Raw genomic sequence first — 21,567 nt, forward strand, 5'->3', positions numbered from 1 at the left:
ATACCTGTGCTGCTGATTTGATGCAGCTGATCCAATTATGCATGCGGCCCCTGCCGGCTAAGCATATGCTTAATCAGCTTCTTACCTTAAGGAATCAGCTGTATGCCGATTCCTAATCACCGCCGCGGCCCCTGCCGCCCGGCTCAGACTTCAGATCACGCGGGACGCCAGCGCGTGACTACCTCCGGTTCAACCGGAAGTGAACTCTCTCCAATGCACGCACCTGCGCGCATAAAGTTGCTGCCTCCAATGGAGAAGCCTCCTCCACGCTGCAGGGCTCCGACTGTTCACTGAACAGTGCTGCTTGGAGCCCTGGAAAACGCTGCCCCTGCCGCCTGACATGGATGGCACTCCTGGAGACCTCTCCCATGCATCCCGTCCGGGACAGGAAACTAAACTGAGGTACTGTGGCAGGTGTAGTATCTTATATGTGGCTGCCTATTGCTTATGCAAATTCTTCTTTTAACAGTTTCCTGTCCACAGTGGGGAGGGAGACCAGTCTCTCATCCAGGGGTGCTGTCCGAAATGACGTTCTGGGAAAAAAAGGATCTACGGTACTTCCATCCAGTCCCAGGCAACAATAATGTCTACTTACCCAGGGGATGGATGAAGCCCCGGTTAAGTAGATCCCCCCCCCGAATGTAAAGGCAAAAAAAAACAAAAGAAACACCTTGTGTTCCTTAGTGCATCCGAAGACAAGCAGCTCCGTACTACGCATGCGCAAGTATGCAAGCAAGCGCGCTCACGCATGTGCAGTTCGGAGCCGTCTGTCTTCAGAAGCACTTAGGGACACAAGTGCTTCAGAAGCCTTCCAAGGGCTGATAGCCTTTTATTCAACAAATTGGTGGAGTACACACAACGCGGGGTACAACGCTGGAAGGAGGGGAGCGAGAGAAGACAGAGCATTCTGTGTACATAGGTAAGTATCGACCCTTCTTTTTTTGCCTGGTGTAATCCAGTGCGTGTTCATTGCTTGAGAGCTGCACTGATCCAAAGCCACAGACTATTGTATACATTTATACTTGTGAATAGTGACCTGGGAGGGGATTGTGATTCTTACATAGATGACATTACTTTCAGACAAAGGAAGACAGGATAACTATATGGGCAATAAGGAAATTATATTGTATGTTATGCCAGACTCGAATTCCTCATTGAAATCAACAAAATAGCAATTTTGAACCTGCCACTGCTGTACATAGCAGAAGTTCTAGGAGTCATTTTGCAGCAGTGGCGAGACAAGACTGACGCCTCACCTGACAGGACACATGAGGACCGCCAGCTGCTGCATGAAGTGGAACACTCCGGCTGGGTTGTGCAAAACTCGAACCTGCAAATCAAAAGAAGTTTAAAGCATAACCTTAAAAGTTTTAGATGTATTTAACCCTCAGTGTTATACCATGTTTCCCCGAAAGCAGGACCTCCCCTGAAAATAAGCCCTAGCGTGTATTTCGAGCATACTTGGAATATAAGCCCTCCTACTAAAATAAGCCCTAGCGGCAGTTGGAGGCAGAAAAGGCGGGGACACAGTGAACAGCACGGACGTAGGCGGGGTTACCAGTGTCCTGAATCCCCCCCGCTGCAGGACAGATGCTGCGGGAATGTTGTTCACCTGCTTGTACCCCCACCCCTTTACCTCCTCTGCTCCCATCCCCTCCTAAAGAAAGTACGGACCCCCTTTCCGCATTGCCAGACGGCATACTTCACATCACACCTCAGATCGGTGTGACCTGCAGTGAAGGCAGCTAGTGTAGCCTAGTAACGGCAGCCGCCATATACAGGAAGTAAACAGATGTCACTTCCTGTGTACAGCACTGTTACTGTTCAACACTAGCTGGGTGATCGTGGAAACGAGAGCTTGTTAGTCAAAAAAAGATCACCGGTCGTCGGGAAAATCGCCTTAAAGGCCCATGCCAACCTCTCGCTTTTTCAGTTCATTTTCCCACGACCAGCAATTTTTTGAGCGACAAGCGGTTGTTTCTGCGATCTCGCAATGTAGGTACAAGCACATGATCATGTGAACGTTTATCATCGACATCATGGCGGATTGGATCTTTAAAGGGAACCAGAGATGCCAGAATAAAAGATTTTATACATACCTGGGGCTTCCTCCAGCCATATACGCACGGATCGCTCCCACGCCGCCGTCCTCCGCTTCCTGTATCAGCCGGTACCGGGTCCTGTAGTTATGGCCAGTCGGCGTCAGCACGCGGCCAATTGTCCGCATCACAGGGGCTCCCAGCATACCCTTACGCGTGCGGCTGCATACTGAGCAGCCGCACGCGTAAGGGTATGCTGGGAGCCCCTGTGATGCGGACAATTGGCTGCGTGCGCCGGAAGTGACGGGACCCGGTGCCGGCGGATCCAGGAAGCGGAGGATGGTGGCATGGGAGCGATCCAAGCTTATGGGGCTGGAAGAAGCCCCAGGTATGTATGAAATCTTTTTTCTTTTTCTATGTCCGGCGTCTCTGGTTCCCTTTAAGATCCCCGATGATTCCAGCACAAAGTACCGTGATTGCATGAAGTCGCGTTCGCGCCCATTGCACATACCAGCTGGAAGATGGATCAGGGAGAGATCGTTGCTCAGGGGGAAGCCGCTGGATCCATCTTCCTGCGTTGCGATGTATAGCAGGTAATTTAAGTTGTTGGGTATGTGTATGGGAGAATATTAGAGAAGCACAGGAGGAGTGTGGGGTGTATTTGTCTATGAAATTGGAAATATGAGGAAGACTCAAAAAACATAAGTAAACTTTATTAATAATGGATAATAACCATTTAACGACCAGCCGCCGCCGATAGTCTCCGTGAACAGCCTGCGAGCCTCCGGTCGCGGGTTGCACGCGAAATGTAAACACGCGGGGAAGAAATCCCTGGTGTTTACGTCGCTGCTATTGCAGCAGCGCTGCAAAGGAGATCAGAGGCCGGGGACCGCCGGCATCTGATAGGCTGAAGCCTATCAGAGGCGGTACAGGACGGATCGCCGTCCTGTACCTCCCTTAGTAAGGAGGAGAGGAAGGGAAGGAGAGGGAGGCGGGGAATATCGCTGTGGAGGGGGGCTTGGAGGAGCCCCCCCGCTCATCAGTAGGCAGCGACGGCGATCAAACCCCCCACCCCCCCCAGCAGGACATCCCCTAGTGGGGAAAGGGGGGGGGGGGGGGGGAAGAGTCTGATCGCCCTGCCACAAACCTGATCTGTTCTGTGGGCTGAAGAGCCCTCGCAGCACAGATCACAGAACTATCAGCCGGTCCTTAAGTGGTTAATGATCATTCTGAAAAGGATTGTTGAACTTTTTTGCTTTGCTGATGTGGCAAGACAAGGATTGTGTACAGTCAACTGCAACTGACCTTGTGACTATATATTACCGCTACTTACCTGTATGAAGGGTATGGCCCATTTACTGATCCCTGCGGGGCAGCGCAGCACGTGGTTCAGAAGAAATAAATGGTCCCCAAGGCAGCCAACCTTCAGCAGAACAGACACCTGGGTGACACGGAGAGGGCGAAACACGTGAGCCAATAACGTAATACATGCATACATACAGGCCTATATACAGTATAATCTCATTATAATAAACACAAGTATAGTAAACTACCTCTCCAGTTCCTGGTCAATCTCCATTGTAAGTCTATAGGAGAAACGCCTGGTATAGAGAACCCGGATATAATAAAACTAATGTTATAGTAAACGTTTCTTTTTTTTTTGGTCCCTCCATGATGCTAACTCTGGATAAAGTAAAAAGTGGGCAGTGCATGCGTCATATGTTAGTGTGATATCCGTGGTCTGCTGCTCTAGCGTCTGGAGTGTGGTACCATGGCAGCGTGAGGAGCTACTTTCACTTGTAGTGCAGATCAGAGTGGGCCGTCTGGCTGCAAAACTAAGGCGATGTGTTAAGTCCCGCCCGTAGAGGTATCGGGGCCACTTGCATCACAGATGCAAGTAGCTTATAATAATTGGCTACTTTTTAAAAATGGCTTCATGATTGGCTCAAGTGTGAGAAGAACGGTTTGCAGGATGTGTTGCAAGTCCCGCCCACGGAGGAATCGGACCACTCACAGGAAGCAAGTGGTTGCCTCTATTCAGTGACGGCAGCAATTTTTAAGGAGCCCTGGATACTGTACCAGCAATTTGTCTAGCCTGGCTATGCAGTCCTTCGGTATACTTAACCTGTAGTCCACCAAATGTGCAAGTGCTTGTACTGTACCTCCAATGGGAGGACAGAGCTGCTCCTGTGCAGCAAGGAATGTACCAGGGCATGCTGGGCCATTTCTAGGACAAGTGCTTGTACTGTACCTCCAATGAGAGGACAGAGCTGCTCCTGTGCAGCAAGGAATGTACCAGGGCATGCTGGGCCATTTCTAGGACAAGTGCTTGTACTGTACCTCCAATGGGAGGACAGAGCTGCTCCTGTGTAGCAGAGAATGTACCAGGGCATGCTGGGATATTTCTAGGACAAGTGCTTGTACTGTACCTCCAATGGGAGGACAGAGCTGATCCTGTGCAGCAGAGAATGTACCAGGGCATGCTGGGCCATTTCTAGGACAAGTGCTTGTACTGTACCTCCAATGGGAGGACAGAGCTGCTCCTGTGCAGCAGAGAATGTACCAGGGCATGCTGGGATATTTCTAGGACAAGTGCTTGTACTGTACCTCCAATGGGAGGACAGAGCTGCTCCTGTGCAGCAGAGAATGTACCAGGGCATGCTGGGCCATTTCTAGGACAAGTGCTTGTACTGTACCTCCAATGGGAGGACAGAGCTGCTCCTGTGCAGCAGAGAATGTACCAGGGCATGCTGGGATATTTCTAGGACAAGTGCTTGTACTGTACCTCCAATGGGAGGACAGAGCTGCTCCTGTGCAGCAGAGAATGTACCAGGGCATGCTGGGATATTTCTAGGACAAGTGCTTGTACTGTACCTCCAATGGGAAGACAGAGCTGCTCCTGTGCAGCAGAGAATGTACCAGGGCATGCTGGGCTATTTCTAGGACAAGTGCTTGTACTGTACCTCCAATGGGAGGACAGAGCGTATATACGTGTATATACATATACATGTATACATACATTTTACATGTGAACCTGGGAAAAAAAATTCAGTGTTACATGTCAAAATGTAATGTGCTTTAAACCAGTATCCAAATAGGACACATAAGAAGTAAGAGGTCCTCGACTGTGTTTCAAAAGATGACGCCCCCTTAAACCCTGGAAAAGAAGGGAAGAGGAAGACCGAATATAACATTCCTAGAACTGGGCTATAAAGATCACTGCCTTCATTTCAGAATGCAGCCATGTGATTCCCGCTCTTTTATCTTAGGACTATATAAAGATTATGAAGGGTATAATGAGGGACAAGAGGTGAATGGACTGATAGGAGAACGCAGCTGACAGATGACCAATTAATGTCAAGTAGCCCCATCTTCCAGCAGATGGAGAGGTTTCTATGGGAACAACATTGCTTCTGCTCGCCTATTGTCTGACGCGTCACGAAAGCCAAACCAGAAACGCTGCAATTCACAGAAAACTACCTCCGGCTCTCATCAGCCTTGCTTGTATCCTACTGCAGATAAAGCTGTCTAGCCTTCCATCAGCAGATATTACCACCATTAGGGCTTGTTCACACTGCCGGCATTTGAGCATTTTTCAGCCGTGTGCGGTTTTTGAAAACGCCCCCCCCCCCCCCCCCCCCGACCGCGTGGCCAATGAAGGTCTATGAGAAGGTTCATATCTGCGCGGGTCGTGCGCTGTGTGGCTAGGAAAGAGGTGCGTGTTCCATTTTCGGGGCGATTCCGCCTCAATGGAACGTATAGGAGAATCGGAAAACGCGTACAAGGCGATTGCATTTGCGTTTTTAAGAATACATACATGTATTTATTCTTTTCTCGGATCAAAAAGTTAATTTCCTGACTTGCTTCAGGGAGTGAATTACAAAACCGCTCTGAAAAATACGCTTAGAAAAGCACTTTTCACAAAAACTAATCGCCCCCCCAAATGCCGGGAATCAGGAAAAAAAAGATGCCTCAAAAACTGCCCAATGCAGACGGACACAAGAACGGAACGCAATGTGAACAAGGGATTACTCGAATGTCACAGTACGAGTCAACACGAGTCAAGAAAAAATACAATTTACTCTGACTTCAGCCAGTGTAAGGCAGCGCACATACTCTCTACTTATGTCGCCGGTCGGAGACCACGGCCTGATCCTCTTGTGCGATATTGCTGGGCCAGGCTGCTCATGGGGCGTAAGCTGTGTAGCTATGTGGGGGGAGGGGGGAGGTGCGCCGCATGTTTGCCGTCATGCGGTGGGTGGGGGAAAGGCACGAACAATGATGGGATGTGCGCTGGGGGGGTGGGAGGGGTAAGTCAGTGTCACTGGGGTTGAGTAGATCTGTCGGTTGGGCCCTCAAAACGAACTTATATACTAACCCCCCCAACATTCCTTTAGAGTGTAACCTTGCAAGGGCAGAGCTCGCTCACCCTTTTGTGTCTTTGAATTTGGTACATATTTATTATTAATTTTGTCACGGTTATTACCAATTCTGTACTTTGTACCGATTCTGTATTTTATGCCGATTCTGTATATTGGTGTATTATTTTGTACCCCATGTTTATTTCTTACTCTGTACAGTGCCACAGAATATGTTGGCACTTTATAGATCAACTAGTAGACCCAACGGGGTTCTAGGTCTGGTTTTTTTTAAAACTTTGCATGCACGCGCACAAGGCCCGCGCGCGCACCCGCCGCTCGTGCATGCGCACCCATCCGCCCGGCTCACTGGCCCCGTCTTCCAGTCCCAACTGCTGTCTGGGTCCGTGCTGCGCACATGCGCAGTAGCAAAAAGCACAAACCCAGCTACACAGAGACAACGTGACGCAGGGACACGGGTTTTATTATAGAGGATAATAATATATCACCACCGGGTGCCCTTTTCAAGGCGTAACGTTCCAGGTATAAATAGAGGGCGAGCAGGCGGGGTCTGGGGAGCACTCACCAGCTTCTGCAGCCAGAGGATGATGTCGTTCTGGAACTGGGTGTCATCGATGACTCTGCGGGTGAAGCTGAACAGGACGCTGATACATTCCTTCAGCAAGATGAGGTCGGAGTGGGAACCCTCCAGCTTCTGCGGAGCTGCGAATAGTGAGGGGAAGGTTACACACGGAACACCAAGAACAAAACATGAGCAACATTACACGTCTGCCCTGCGCTGGGGAGCCGACAACTTACAATGAACCAAAGGCCTTTTAACAATCATTGAATTACTTGAATCATAGAACCGTGCATGGAAGCTGAACCCCCATCACTGTTCTCACAGGAAGTCTGGAGTGGACTGGCTTGTGTAAAGTAGACCTGTATGAAGGGATATGGAGGCTGCCATGTCTATTTCCTAGTAAAATTGGCAGTTGCCTGGCAGCCCTGCAGATGTTTCTGCCTCAGTAATGTCTGCAATCTCCTTCTAGATCAGTGACTTAAAGTGTACCTGAGATAGGGGCATATACATAAATGTAGACATACCTGGGGATTCCTCCAGCCCCCTTTAGACCGGTCACCCCCTCGCCATCCTTCCAGGCTGGCTCGATCCCACGCTAGGCAACCTGGTAAGTCAGCATGGCTGTACATGCCCCAGTGGCCGGGAGCGTTCTGAGCCAGGCATGTGCTGATCAGCGTGACTAATGATGTACTGGGGGCCGTCCAGTGAGAGATTGGAGCGGCCAAGGGGGACGGCGAGGGAGCGATCAGCCTGAAGGGGGCTGGAGGAAGCCTCAGGTATGTATACAATTTTTATTTATGTCCATCTCAGGTGTCCTTTAAAAAGTATTAAAAAGACAGAGGGTCAGCGGTACAGACGGGGAATTCGGATTGTCTGAAAGGAAATAAATATGGCAGCCTCCATACCCCTCTCACTTCAGGGTCACTAGGAGGAGAAATCACTGGCATTTTAATACTGTAAGAGGAAGAATAAAACTATAGCTTCCTTCTCCCTTGCTTAAAGGAAACCAGAACTGAATAAAGTAAGAGTTTTATACATACCTGGGGCTTTCTCCAGCCCCATCCGCCTGGATCGCTCCCACGCCGCCGCCCGTCTTCTCCCTCTTCTGTACCGGGCACCCTTATTTAGCTCTGGGTACACTTTAGAGAAAACCTGTGAGATCCACAGGTCTAAAAAGTTATATACTTACTTCAGTAGAGGCAGCCTCAGGAGCTTCCAGAAGCTTCCTATGTCCTCTGGCCACCACTCCTCACTGGGACCCCTCAGATGTTTGCTGCCATGCTTTTAAATGTGAACGAGCTTGGCCACACTGAGTGGAATGACTCGCACCTGCCCAGTAGCTCAGAGCCACTCAACCTCAGCGGAAAAAGCCCATTCAGCTCCGTGCTTCTGCGCAGGCGTGAGCTGTCTTCACAGTGCGGCCCAGCTCCGCCCACAAGTCTACAGCCTTTGAGGAGTCCCAGCACTGGAACAGCAAAGGGGACAGGGGCTTCTCTCTATTTAGGCAAGTACCCATTTGGGGAACTTTTTTTTTTATTCCATTATAGGTACACTGAACATATTCGAACAAAAAAAAAAAAAACTACCATACAGTCAGGTGTTGAAAATACAATCGAGAGAGAGAGAGAGAGAGAGGGAGAGAGAGCGAGCAAGAGAGACAGAAAGAAGGAAAGAGAGAGAGAGACACACACACACACACACACACACAGAGAATTGCATGAGAAGGGAGTGATGGGGAGAACAGAGAGAAAGGCAGGCAGGGTGAGTGAAAATGATGTTTTCGGTTAGTCACCATGGTCTGGGTGGTAGACAGCAACAGATCGGAGAAAGGGCGAGTTGTTGACCACTCCATAGATATAAGACTCGACCTGCAGCCGGGATAATACTGATGTGTACGAGTGCAAAGCAAACGTCTGATGTAAGTGATCCGACTTCAGCTCAAACAGCCTCTTCAGGTCAGCCAGTGCCGATGCATTCACCTCCGCTGTCTGATAGTGGTGATACCCCACCACCTTCGCCTGATCTTCACAGAGACCCTGCAGGGAAGAGCAAGAAGAGCCATGAGTCACTGAATGCTGCATCACACCTCCACCACACACACACCCTTCCAGCTGCTTGCCACTTTAACCCATTAGCAGCTTCAATAGAGTTATCTCATTTGAGACAAGTGCTCTGCTTTTGACCTCAAATCGGCAGAATTAATTCTGTAAATTCTTGGAATGCTTTGATCTCCCTCTACTAGCAGAAAATATAGAAACTGAGATCAGAAGTCCTCTGTTATTGCCTCACACTTCCCCCTAGTGACAAGAGGCCATAAATACACATTACAGCAGTACTAATTAGAAGCAGGGAAACGTAACAAAAAAACATTACAAAAAAAAATAAAAATATTCTAAAATAGATTGGCCTGGAGTACTTGAAAGCCTCTAAATATCAATCTGAAGTTGAAGGCTACCAGTTAGGTACATTTTTGGAAGCTCCACTCAGAGCAGGAGGTGGAACCTCTTAAATAGAAGATTCACTAAATAAAACGGATGCATTTGCCGCAGAGTCCATACTTGGGCTTGGTTCCCATCTGATCCGTTCGGCGCAGGGCGGACAGCTCTGGGTTCTCTCCACTCAACCGGGTTGCACCAGAGGCAGCTTTGGGCAACACATCCGCTTGTCTGAAAAAAAAGCAGTATGTTTGTTTTTGTAACAAGTGGAAACCAAGCCGTGCTGCTTTATTTCTGGACAAGCGGATGCATTGTCCATAGCACCCACAGTGCAAAGTATCCGACCCCTGGCGCGAACACGATCTGTCGCAAATGGGAACTGAGCCCAACACAGCCTGCTAAAATACATTCAATGCAAACAGGTGACTTGATGAGGCTTGTGGGAGGTGCACTTTAAAGCAGCAGGGACAACCATACTACCCCAGGAAAACAACAACACACAAGTAGATAAATACGGTACTTGCTCTACTTACATAGCATATGTATTGTACTGTCCACATTCTGATATTAGTGAATTTTATATACAGTAGTAAATAAAGAAAATAATTTCAGGCATTTTCCATCTATACTGCCTCTGACTGAAGCCAATACGGATATAACATATCCTCCCTTATTTTTTTTTTACTCCGAGAAACTGCATTGTCATATCTAGCTTGCTTTGTAAACACATGTGAGCACAGCATAGATCAAATTTCAGCAGCTTCTGCAGTGGGGTGAGGTGTATTTCCCTTCTCAGCCTCATCCTGTCACACTGAACTGTCCTCAGCCAATCAGTGAGGAGCAGGAATGTGGGAGGGGAGATAGCAAGCTTCCCTCTCCTCAGCAACATACTAAATAGAGCCAGGCTGACTGGGATAAGATTCATTACAGCAGACACATGATCATATTGGAATGCTTGCAACGCCGGGTCAGGTTGTAGACTGCATAATAAACACAGAACAGTGGGTAAATGGAATTTATTTTTATGGCTGACAATCCCACTTTAAGGGCTGGTGCACACCGAGCGGCTTTTTGGGCGTTTTCAGATCCGCTTGCGGCTGCGGATCTGCTTGGTCAATGTATCTCAATGGGGTGGTGCACACCAGAGCGGCAGGCGTTTTGCAGAAACGAAAAATGCCTGGGTGAGGCATTTTTTGGATTTCGGATGCGTTTCTGCCTCAATGTTAAGTATAGGAAAAACGCAAACCGCTCTGAAAAACGGCACTTCAGAGCGGTTTTGCAGGCGTTTTTGTTACAGAAGCTGTTCAGTAACAGCTTTACTGTAACAATATATGAAATCTACTATACTGAAAACCGCAGCAGCAATCCGCAAAACGCTAGCAAAACGCCTCATAAAAATAAAAAAAAACCTTTAAAAATCTGCTAGCATTTTGCAGATCTGCTAGCGGGTTTTGGTGTGCACCAGCCCTAACTTCTAGTGCAGAATCTGGCTGCAGTTACTGCATCTGGGCTAAACATGTGATCTCTGTATTCCCTAGTTGAAAACCCCCAGAGTGCGTTTGGTTGGACATGGCCTGCCCTGGTAGGAGGACTGGTAAGGTGACCCTGTAAGGAACATTGCTCATGTTTGCTCTGTTCCCTGGTGTGTGTTGGATTCCGTCCTGTGCCGATAGTGAATGCCTCCCCATCAGACTCCTCCCTGGGAATGTTGACATGACGGCCTACTGAGCTAACAGAAGAAAAGGCAATCTGCCAGCAGCACAGCCAGAAGCTTAATATTTATTACACTAGACTGGCAGATAAGAGATTTATACGTGTTCAGCAAATAAACAAAAAGTACACAGTGCCCGATCCAATTCACGGTTTCTCCTCGGACAGGGATGTCAAACCGGCCCTTCGAGGGCCGAGATCCTCACACATTTTTGGATTAGCTCAAATTAATTGATGAGTCTCATAGGCAAACGCGGGGGGGGGATTACAGCTGCCCAGAATCCCCCCTCAGACCAGGGCCGGTGCAGTGTCTGGGGACAGGCACAAGTTGAGGCACCAGAATATCTGCCGGCATCCTGTAGCTCACAGCACTGCCCCCTTTCTTTCCTTGCTACAATTGACTGTGGATGGAGCAGCAGCGTGTGTACTTGTGAACTTAATAGTGTGAATGCTTCACTTTCCCCTTCATTACCAATGTTGGCTGTCCTCATTATTATCTGTATCCAAACTCCTGATCGATCCTATTGTTGATCGGGAGCAAATCGCAAATTTAGGAAATAATTGCCAGATCCTGTCAGTCGGACGGGAAATTGCATTATGTGTGCCCGGCATAATGTCCTACCATATCATTATACTGTGTTTTGCGTGGCTGAGGGAAACCTTTCAGGAACACCCCCCCCCCCCCCCCCTGAAAATCCTGGGTTTGCCCCCGAGTCTGAATCAGGAAAGGTGCGGTCCATCAGGTAGAACACATTCCTCTCTTTCTCAGTCCATCCTAAACACTGGCATGGATCTGGCCCTCCAGGCCTGGAGTTCCACACCTGTGCCTTAGGAGAGAATTTTCTTCTTCTGTTTAAAATAACTTTCCAGTAAATGAAAGAGTAACAGAAGTAGGTGAAAAAGTACTGTCAGAATTATTTTGAATATGGTCTTGCTTGCTGGTGGCTTAAAAGGCCTTTTCTTGGTAAAATGTTAAAATATCTCCAGGGGCGTAGCAATAGGGGGTGCAGAGGTAGCCACCGCATCGGGGTCCTTGGGCCAGAGGGGCCCCGAGGGTCCCTCTCTCAACTACAGTATTAGCTCTCTATTGGTCCTGTGCTCATAATAATCTCTTCTGTAGATGCTTTGAACAGTGGTAATCACTAACAAGCTGCTCCCCATCCCCTTCTGCACCTCTGACACTGTATTTGCCATTGGCAGGTTTGGTGCGCCATATCAATTATGTATAGAGTGCTTGGGGGGCCCCATTGTAAAACTTGCATCGGGGCCCACAGATCTTTAGCTACGCCACTGAATATCTCCTAGGCGAAAACTCAGGAGAAATAGTAAATTGGATCAGGCCCACAGTGCTAGAAATCTGCTTCTGAGTAGGGTCTGACCGCATTGATCCGGTTATTCATATCTAGCCTTTATTCTATATTTCTAACTGAAGAGGAGTGTTCTTACACTGAATATATATATATATATTGGCCTCAATTCACTAAGCTTATCTCCTGTCTTTAATAACATTTCTAGAGTTGTCACCATGGTGATAAGACATGTAGTATTCAGGAAACATTTTACCTCAGGCAAACATAACATTAACTTTTCCTCTGTCTTTAAAGAGAACCCGAGGTGTGTTTAAAGAATGTTATCTGCATACAGAGGCTGGATCTGCCTATACAGCCCAGCCTCTGTTGCTATCCCAAACCCCCCTAAGGTCCCCCTGCACTCTGCAATCCCTCATAAATCACAGCCGTGCTGTGAGGCTGTGTTTACATCTGTAGTGTCAGTCTCAGCTGCTCCCCCGCCTCCTGCATAGCTCCGGTCCCTGCCCCCGTCCCTTCCCTCCAATCAGCAGGGAGGGAAGGGATGCAGGCGGGGACCGGTGTTCTGCAGGAGGCGGGGAGAGCAGCAGACTGACACTATAGAGATAAACACAGCCAGCTCTGACAAGCTGTTTGTCAGCAGCGTAGCTGTGATTTATGAGGGATTGCAGAGTGCAGGGGGACCTTAGGGGGGTTTGGGATAGCAACAGAGGCTGGGCTGTATAGGCAGATCCAGCCTCTGTATGCAGATAATATTCTTCAAACCCACCTCGGGTTCTCTTTCAGTTAATTCTTCAATCCTTAAAATAACTCCAGAATTCTAAAGTTAAAGACAGGCTGTTAACCTCCCTGGTGTTCTATTAAAGATCGCCAGGGGCAGCGCAGCGCTATTTTTTTTTAAAAAAAAATTTCAATCATGTAGCTAGCCTAGCGCTAGCTACATGATGCCCCCCTCCCTTCCGCATCCCTCCCACCCATCCGATCGCTGCCGGCGCTGTAAGCCATAAGGAACTCCCGTTCTTGAACGCGATTTCCTTTAGGGCTTCCCCCGTCGCCATGGCGACGCACGTCGTGATGTCATCGACGTCGTGACGTCACAGGGAGACCCGATCCACCCCTCAGCGCTGCCTGGCACTGATTGGCCAGGCAATGCACGGGGTCTCGCCTGGGGGGGCCCTGCATCGCGGCGGATCGACGGCGGCGATCGGGTGAGACACGCAGCAAGCAAAGTGCTTGCTGCGTGTTTAAAAAAAAATAAATTATTCAAATCGGCCCAGCGGGGCCTGAGCGACGACCTCCGGCGGTAATGGACGTAATAATGCGTCCATACCGCTAAGGAGGTTAACTGCGTGTGAAAATAACTACAGAGGAGGTAACTTAAAGAGAACCTGAGGTGGGGTTCTGACAATGCTATCCTCATACAGAGGCTGGTCTGCCTATACAGCCCAGCCTCTGTTGCTGTCCAGATCCCAGAGCCAAGTTTGCAGATCACTGCCCTAGGGGACGTGTGTACAAGGGTTGCAATGGTATGAAAATCCATGATATGATACCCGTCTAAAAAAATACCACGGTATGACGGTATCACGGTATTATACAATTATTTGGACCCAACCTCCCCTTATATTAAATAAATATGTGACCCCCACCCTCCCCAGTATGGTAGCCAGATGTGCCCCACTCCCTCAGTATACATATGCTTAAGCCGCCGGGAAATTTGGGCGCAGGGTGAAGCTGTAAAACATCTCACCCTGCTCCTGCAAAAGTCCTGGCGATGTTAAATACTATTCCCCCTCGAGGTCGCCATGGATAGTAGTGAAACATGTAATTCGGCTTCCAGCTATTGCTGGCGGACAAATTACAGTGTTTTTATAGTAATTTGTGCGAGAGAGTTATATGGAGGCTGCAATATTTATTTCCTATGAAACAATCCCAGTCCTGCTGATCCTCTGCCTCTAATACTTTTAGCAATAGCCCCTGAACAAGCAAATACAGATCAGGTGTCAAATCTGAGAAGATAAGCTGTATGCTTGTTTCTGGTGTGATTCAGACACTACTGCAGCCAAATAGCCCCAGCAGGCCCGCCAGGCAACTGCCATTATAAATATGGTAGCCTCCATACACTTCTTGTTCCAGATTCCCTTTAGGGCCTATTTCCACTGGGAGCCATGGTAATTTCCAATATGTCCACGGTTCATGTTCTACTGCATAGCCGCAGCCAGAATCGCTAGGTATTCTACGCATGGCTAATGGGGTTGGCAGCATGCTGCAGAGATCTACAGCATGCTGTCCAGATTGGCACCGAAGTGCGATCTGGATGACAAGCCACTGCAAAGATAGGCAGCGGTTCCTTGAGCAGCTCGCAACCGTGGAAACGCTGTGAACGTGTATGTAGTGGAAACTGGCCCTTAAAGGAAACCAGAGATGAACGCTTTGGCACAAAACAAACATATCCCGCGATATATCTTACAAAATAAATACTATACCTGATATTTTCACCGCTCTGGTGTGCCGTTTGTGTTTTTTTACTAAAACTCCATGCAAAACACAGTTCATCAGAAATGCATATTATTTAATGAAATCACCCTTTTGAAAAACCTCTTATGACTAACAAATATAGATTAAAAAAAAAGTTTTTCAATATACCCTTACACTAGCAGCTCCTCCCAACTCATCACAGCTCTCTGTGATGCTGCAAATTTACAGAACAGGAAAGCAGAGCCAGCAGGGTTGGGCTTGAAAAGACATCGGAGGAGACAGACTCAGCTATAAAGATTCCTGAGCAAAGCCAGACTGAATGCTCAGTCGTGGATTTTATCAGGGCTGTTAACAAGCAGGCTGAGCAGTGAAGGATGAAACAGAGAGCAGGGTAGGTGTTTTCTCTAATGTTCCCACTGATATATATATATATGGTAAATACATGAGGGTGCTTCGTCTCTAGTTCACTTTAACCTCCCTGGCATTATGATTATTTCCGGATTTTAGCGTCTCAAAGCAGTGCAATTTTTTCACACGCTTTTAGACCCTAAAAATTATACCGCTAGATAGATCTTTGGCATCCCTGCACATTACACACCTCCCACGGATCCAGCTGGGGGTTACCACTCTGAGCTGCAGATTTCTGGTCCGAGCAGGACTCAGGATACCGCTATGGAGGTTAAAGAATTAGAGGCAGAAGATCAGCAGGGCTGCCAGGCAACTTGCACTGTTTGAAAGGAAATAAATATGGCAGCCTCCATATTCCCTCTCCCTTCAGGTGTCCTTTAAAGAATTGTCACTGTAATGCTAGATGGCAAGTGCAGTTACATTTAAAATACATGCACAGACAAAAATTATTTTAACGCCATTTAACCCTTTCAGAAGGATAGAAGTTTAAGTTTGTAGAAAGACTCCTCGATACCCGAGTTCTGAGTTACGAAGTGGAGGTCACATGACCATCAATGCTACCATTGAGCCATGTGGTATTCTGTAAAGGGAGGCGTGGCTAAGCAGCTGCTCACTATACCATGTAGTCAGGATTTGGGGCGCAAAGCTGAATGTTACCCAACTCCCTCTGCCTTTGGGGTCAAATGAGGGCGAGGGGAAGGAGTTTGGACATACAAGCATCTCCAAAAAGCGCCTGCCAGTCATTGGATAAATCCACGAAGCATCAGCAGCATTACCTCACAATTGAGATATCTAGGTGTCATTTTAAAAACTTCTTTTCATACCCATCTGCAAGGAGGAAAGGGGCACTGGAGTAAATATTTTTTACCCAGACAGGGGCTTTAGACCACAAAAAACGCACCTCCTCACTCATACCACATCTAGGAGATTACCTGCACGGTCATGTGCTCCTCCTTGAAATCCCACACTTTGCTCTTGATGTTCTTCCAGTCGGAAATCATGATCTGCAGCTTGGAATCGGCCAGCAGTAGTTGCTTCCTGCATCGGCCATAGTTCATGAGCAGCTCGTGAAACTCGTGGCGGTCCTGGTGAGCGATCCTTTCAAACTCCTCAGTGAAAGAGTCCACGTTCTCCAGCCAAGAACAGGGCTCAAATATCTTCAGCTGCTCCCGCGTGAGTGGAACGGGCCTAGGCGGGTGCGGCAGCTCCGGATAAAGCCTCTCGCTGGGCACGAGGGGCTTGATGGTGGCCACATCCCTGGTGTGATCCACGACCTGTACAGGCAGCTCCGGGTACAAAGAGGCCACCTTGGACAAATGAAAGATCTCTTTAGCTTCCGTAAATGGTTGAGCATTACCGGCATCCAATTCCTTTAGAGAAAGCACAGCTGGTTTGACATCAGGGACCTCGGTTGGGTCCTTCTCTAAGGTAGGACTTGTTGTTTCAGGGCATTCAGCAGCATTGGTGGTCACTTCAAGGGTCTGTACTGGAACATTGACATTCAAGTCTCCTTTTTCTATAGAGGAGTCCAACACCAGATTGTCAGAGACACAGGGTTCCTCTGGCTCATCCTTGTTCTTTGTGGTGGGGGATTTGGGGGCATCTTCGACAGTTGATGAGTCAGCCAAGGACAAGTCACTAATTCGATGCACTTCAGATGTCCCTGTGTCATCATTGAGCTGAATTTCTATAAAGTTATCTGGGGGCTCCGGGTCAGTTTTCGGCTTCTCGGAGGTGGATTTTTTGTCGGATACAGGAAGAAACACATCATTCTCTTCCTCCAGCACAGGTGCCTTTTCTGATTTCAGATCTGAGATCACCTGCTTCTTCTTTGTCTAAAGAGAAAGAAAGAAAAATGGTCAACAAAAGTCACAGAACATTTCAAGAGGAACTTCACACAAATAAAACATTTTGGAAAAAACTGTCAAAACGTTTTCGTTGTTTGTCTTGACTTCACTTGCTGAAACAATCAGGACCTTTCACAACTAGGACCCAGAAAGGCTTTTGAGGAACCTGCTCTGAATCTGAACATGTTATCGAGGTTATACAGCCTGAAGTGACTCTTTCGGGCAGAGTTCCATTGTGTAGCTCTGCCCCTGCTGAAAAGCCGCCATGGTGTTTTCTATCGCGAATAGAGAAAAAATGATGGCGTTGTTTCAGCAGCGGGGCAGGGCTATGTGACAGAACTCGGTGGCCACGCAGTTTTGGGATGTTGTTTTCAGACGGAACGGGGCCAGAAAGTTAATAGAACTTTAACGTGACAAGAGGACAGCAGCATAAAATGAAAGTGTCACTTCGGCTCATAATCGTTCATAGTCAGCAGTATGTGCGATACTATGAACGATTCCTAAATGATGTGTCCGTAAAGACGTAACCCCTTTTTCCACCACTACAGTAAATCTATGTCCTCTGTGACTTCATCTAAGCCACGAGGACGTAGATATAAGTTGTGAAGCTGAAACACAGCTGAGCATGATTGGGCTTGCTCCAGTGCACATCTCTGGCACTACCTGCTGTAGCAGTAATTTGTGAAAGGGAATATATGTTCCATGAGCCAATAAAATTGATTTTTATCATTAAAAATAAGTTTGTTTTCTCAGTCCATAGTGAAAAATACACACTGTAGCATTATTTCAGAATCAAATATGTTCACCATAAGCTGTGACAGGAATGTAGATAATAGGATAACAGAGGCGCCAATAGGATAAAAAACACTAAAAGAACTTAAAAACCCATCTTGGTAATGGAGGGGGTGAGTCCTCCACTGTCTCCTCTAAGCAGAACACACGACTGTGGATTTTCAGTCAAAACAATTTTATTGGATACTCCAAATAAAGTGCAACGCGTTTCACGGGATACAAACCCGCTTCATCAGGCAATAACAGATAGGAGTAAACAGCATCTGCCAGTATCATCAACACTGAGCGCCAGTATCATCATCACAGAGGCGCTCAGTGTTGATGATACTGGCAGATGCTGTTTACTCCTATCTGTTATTGCCTGATAAAGCGGGTTTGTATCCCGTGAAACGCGTTGCACTTTATTTGGAGTATCCAATAAAATTGTTTTGACTGAAAATCCACAGTCGTGTGTTCTGCTTGGAGGGGGTGAGTCCACCACTGCCTCCTCTATTACCAAGATGGGTTTTTAAGTTCTTTTAGTGTTTTTTATCCTATTGGCGCCTCTGTTATCCTATTATCTACATCAAGTCCACCCTTGGTGGAGGGTTGTACCCTTCCTTCTTCAACTACAGAGAGCGATCCTGAGTGGGGTCAGGACAATCTCCCCACCTGCTTTGACAGTGGTTGCCTGCTGGTGACCCTGGTTTGTGAGTATTAAATTAATATTATTACTCTATCAATTATACCTTACCAGTACATACTACACTATATTGGGCTCTTGGTGTTCTCTCTTTTTCTCATGCTTTGTGACAGGAATGTAATCTTGTGATAAACGGTATAAATAGCCATACAATATGCGTGTTTTTATCTGCAGTAATGCTTTTTATTTTTAAAGTGGAGATGTTAAAACGGAGAAATAAGGTGTTTGTTTTCTATTTCTTTCCTCTTTTTCCCATCAAAATGCGTGGAAAACAAATTGTTTAAGGGAAAAAAAATGCTATGCAATGAAAACCTAGCTTGTCTCGAAAAAAAAACAACAATATATACTGCATTTCATTTGTGTCATAAGTAGGGATAAAGTTATTGCTGATTAAATAGGGACATGGCTAAAATGTCAAAACTGATCTGGTCCATAAGGGGGAAACAAGGTCTGGATGCGAAGTGGTTAAAGTCTATGGCACCTTACTTACATCCGGCATCGTTTAACCATCTTATTGTTTAATGATCATTTGGCATTTCGGTTGCAGTCTTTTGCCATTGTTCACATCAATCTGCTTCTGTGGAATGATCGTTCACATGATTCGATCTTTCAGTGGGTACATAGCTTAATAATGATTACTTATATAGCACTGACATCTTCTGCAGCGCTGTACAGAGTATATTGTCATGTCACTAATTGTCCCTCAGAGGAGCTCACAATCTAATCCCTGCCATAGTCATAGGTCTATGTATGTATCATGTAGTGTATGTATCATAGTCTAGGGCCAATTTAGGGGGATGTGATTTGGGAGGCAACCTGAGTGCCCGGAAGAAACCTACGCAGACATGGGGAGAACAAACTGTGCAGATAGCGTCCTTGGCTGGGATTTGAGCCGGGGACCCAGCGCTTCAAGGCAGAAGCGTTAACCACCACGCCACTGTAGTGAAAGTAACATAATGAATAAAATAGCTTATTTTAATACAACATTCATTTATAGATTTAGTCACTGTTTGTCCACTGTAAAATCTTTCCTCTCCCTGATATACATTCGGAAATGTATCACTTGTGGTGACATTTTTCGTTCTGCCAGGTGATCTGTACAGAATATTCGTTACTGAGTGTTCTATGCACAGAGGGAGATACTGCTTGCTGTAAAAAAAGCCATTATTTCACACAATGCAATGAGGTTCACAGACAGCAAACTGTCAGGACCATGGTCATGACATCACACTGTGGGAGGGGCGTCACCACAATATCAGCCATACAAACCACTCTGATGATCTATTAGAGAAAAGGTAAAGGTTTCCTGTGGGAAAGGGGGTATCAGTTACTGACTGGGATGAAGTTCAGTCCGTGGTTACAGTTCCTCTTTAAAGAATACCTGAACTGAAATTAAAAGTCAAAATCCACATACACAGGTCATACTTACCTCCTGTGTAGTCTACTCCTCAATCTATTTTTCCTCTCCTGCGTCCTGTTTGTCCACTGTGATCAATGGAATTCTCCGTCCTCCATTTTGAAAATAGCCATTACCCCATAACAGCTTCCTGGTCAGCACACAGTTAAACTGTAACATCGCCCACTTGAGACATAGGGAAACATGGACACATCAGTTCTCCTCTCAGCTGTAACTGACAGCAACTGATATATAACTGACAGCAACTGATATATTTCAGTTCTGACAAAATGTTGTCAGAACTGGAAGGGATCACTGTACGAAGAAAATGGTGAGCTTCTGAGAGGAACTGATGGCAAGGTAACTATGTAATGTTCATTTGAAGTTACCTCATGTGTTTATTTTAAATAATTTTACTCAGTACAGGTTCTCTTTAAGAATGGAGATAGTGGCTGTCATAATGAAGGTGTTTACACCCAATTTAAACATTTTCCCCCACGACAGATGCAATGGGTGAGGAAGGGATCCATTAAGTAAAGTTGCCAGGCAACAGAGGTCTTAATATGGACACAAAGCTACACAATGGAATTTTCAGTCTGATAAGTTCGGCTTCCAATCGGAACCCAAATAGAATGTATACTGATGAAGAATCTGCCTTCCTTCAGTGCCGGGTTCATCCAGTGGGAGTAACATATAAATAAAGCAGGCTCTGAGAGTATGACGGCCACCTCAACCAATCAGGCCCAGAGCATCATGGGAAGAAAAGTTTATTCTATAAGCTGTTCCCATGGCGATGGTGTAAGTGCCATAATTACACTCCTGCATTCCTCTAACAAACAGATTTGAGTTTCTGAAGAGGCAGGAGATTTACTCTGCTACAAAGAAAACAGCTTTTCTCCTTCATAACAAGTGAGTGAAATATCCAGAACACGCAACCCCTCTGATGACAGTAATATTTAAAGAGGACCTGTAGTGATCTATAGCAGAATGCAGCAAATGATTCAGGTACCCAATTTTACATAAGTTATTCTGGTTTCAGCATCAGAAACCCTTCCTGGATCTGAACACTTTCATTCCAGCGCAGGAGACTTGGGCGCAGCAGTGAGTAAATTCAGTGCTGTCAGAAGACGGAGCCAAGGTTGCTTATAAAACACAATAATTCGGCCTCCAGCAGTTGCTGGAAGCCGAATGATTTCATTCCCCACCATCCATGGCGGCCTGGAGGGGGAATAGTAATTAACATTGATGGGAATTTGTACAGGAGCAGGATAAGCCATACATGCTGTAACCTGCGAACAAGTCTCCTGCGCCGATTCCTCTCGTATGCTCCTACATCTACACTATATATTGCTGTATATTGGTAGCCCCGCCCTTCCAGTGATGCTTAGCCTAGGCTGTTTAGCTATGTGGAATTCTCCTCCTCCCAGGTATACTTTGTTCTGGCTTTAGATCTCTCAGTAAATGAACATGTGCTACCTGTGGTAAATTTCAAAAAGTACATCAGGGTGAGGCTGCGTTCACACTGGTGCACTGCA

At 46.9% G+C, this 21,567-nt stretch overlaps 1 protein-coding gene across 1 annotated transcript in view; it reads right to left on the reverse strand.

The window, feature by feature from the left end:
- EPG5 (ectopic P-granules 5 autophagy tethering factor) overlaps nucleotides 1-21,567 on the reverse strand; it is a 160,672-nt gene that overhangs the window by 129,362 nt on the left and 9,743 nt on the right. The window contains exons 2-6 of the mRNA XM_068252178.1: nucleotides 16,248-17,150; nucleotides 8,773-9,016; nucleotides 6,984-7,120; nucleotides 3,373-3,480; nucleotides 1,257-1,330 (exon numbers count right to left, since the gene is read on the reverse strand). Of these exons, the coding sequence (XP_068108279.1) occupies nucleotides 1,257-1,330; nucleotides 3,373-3,480; nucleotides 6,984-7,120; nucleotides 8,773-9,016; nucleotides 16,248-17,150 (1,466 nt within the window). The remainder of the gene's footprint in view (nucleotides 1-1,256; nucleotides 1,331-3,372; nucleotides 3,481-6,983; nucleotides 7,121-8,772; nucleotides 9,017-16,247; nucleotides 17,151-21,567) is intronic.

The sequence above is a fragment of the Hyperolius riggenbachi genome, chromosome 1 (genome assembly GCF_040937935.1).
Source record: "Hyperolius riggenbachi isolate aHypRig1 chromosome 1, aHypRig1.pri, whole genome shotgun sequence".
In the NCBI taxonomy this organism is placed as follows: domain Eukaryota; kingdom Metazoa; phylum Chordata; class Amphibia; order Anura; family Hyperoliidae; genus Hyperolius; species Hyperolius riggenbachi.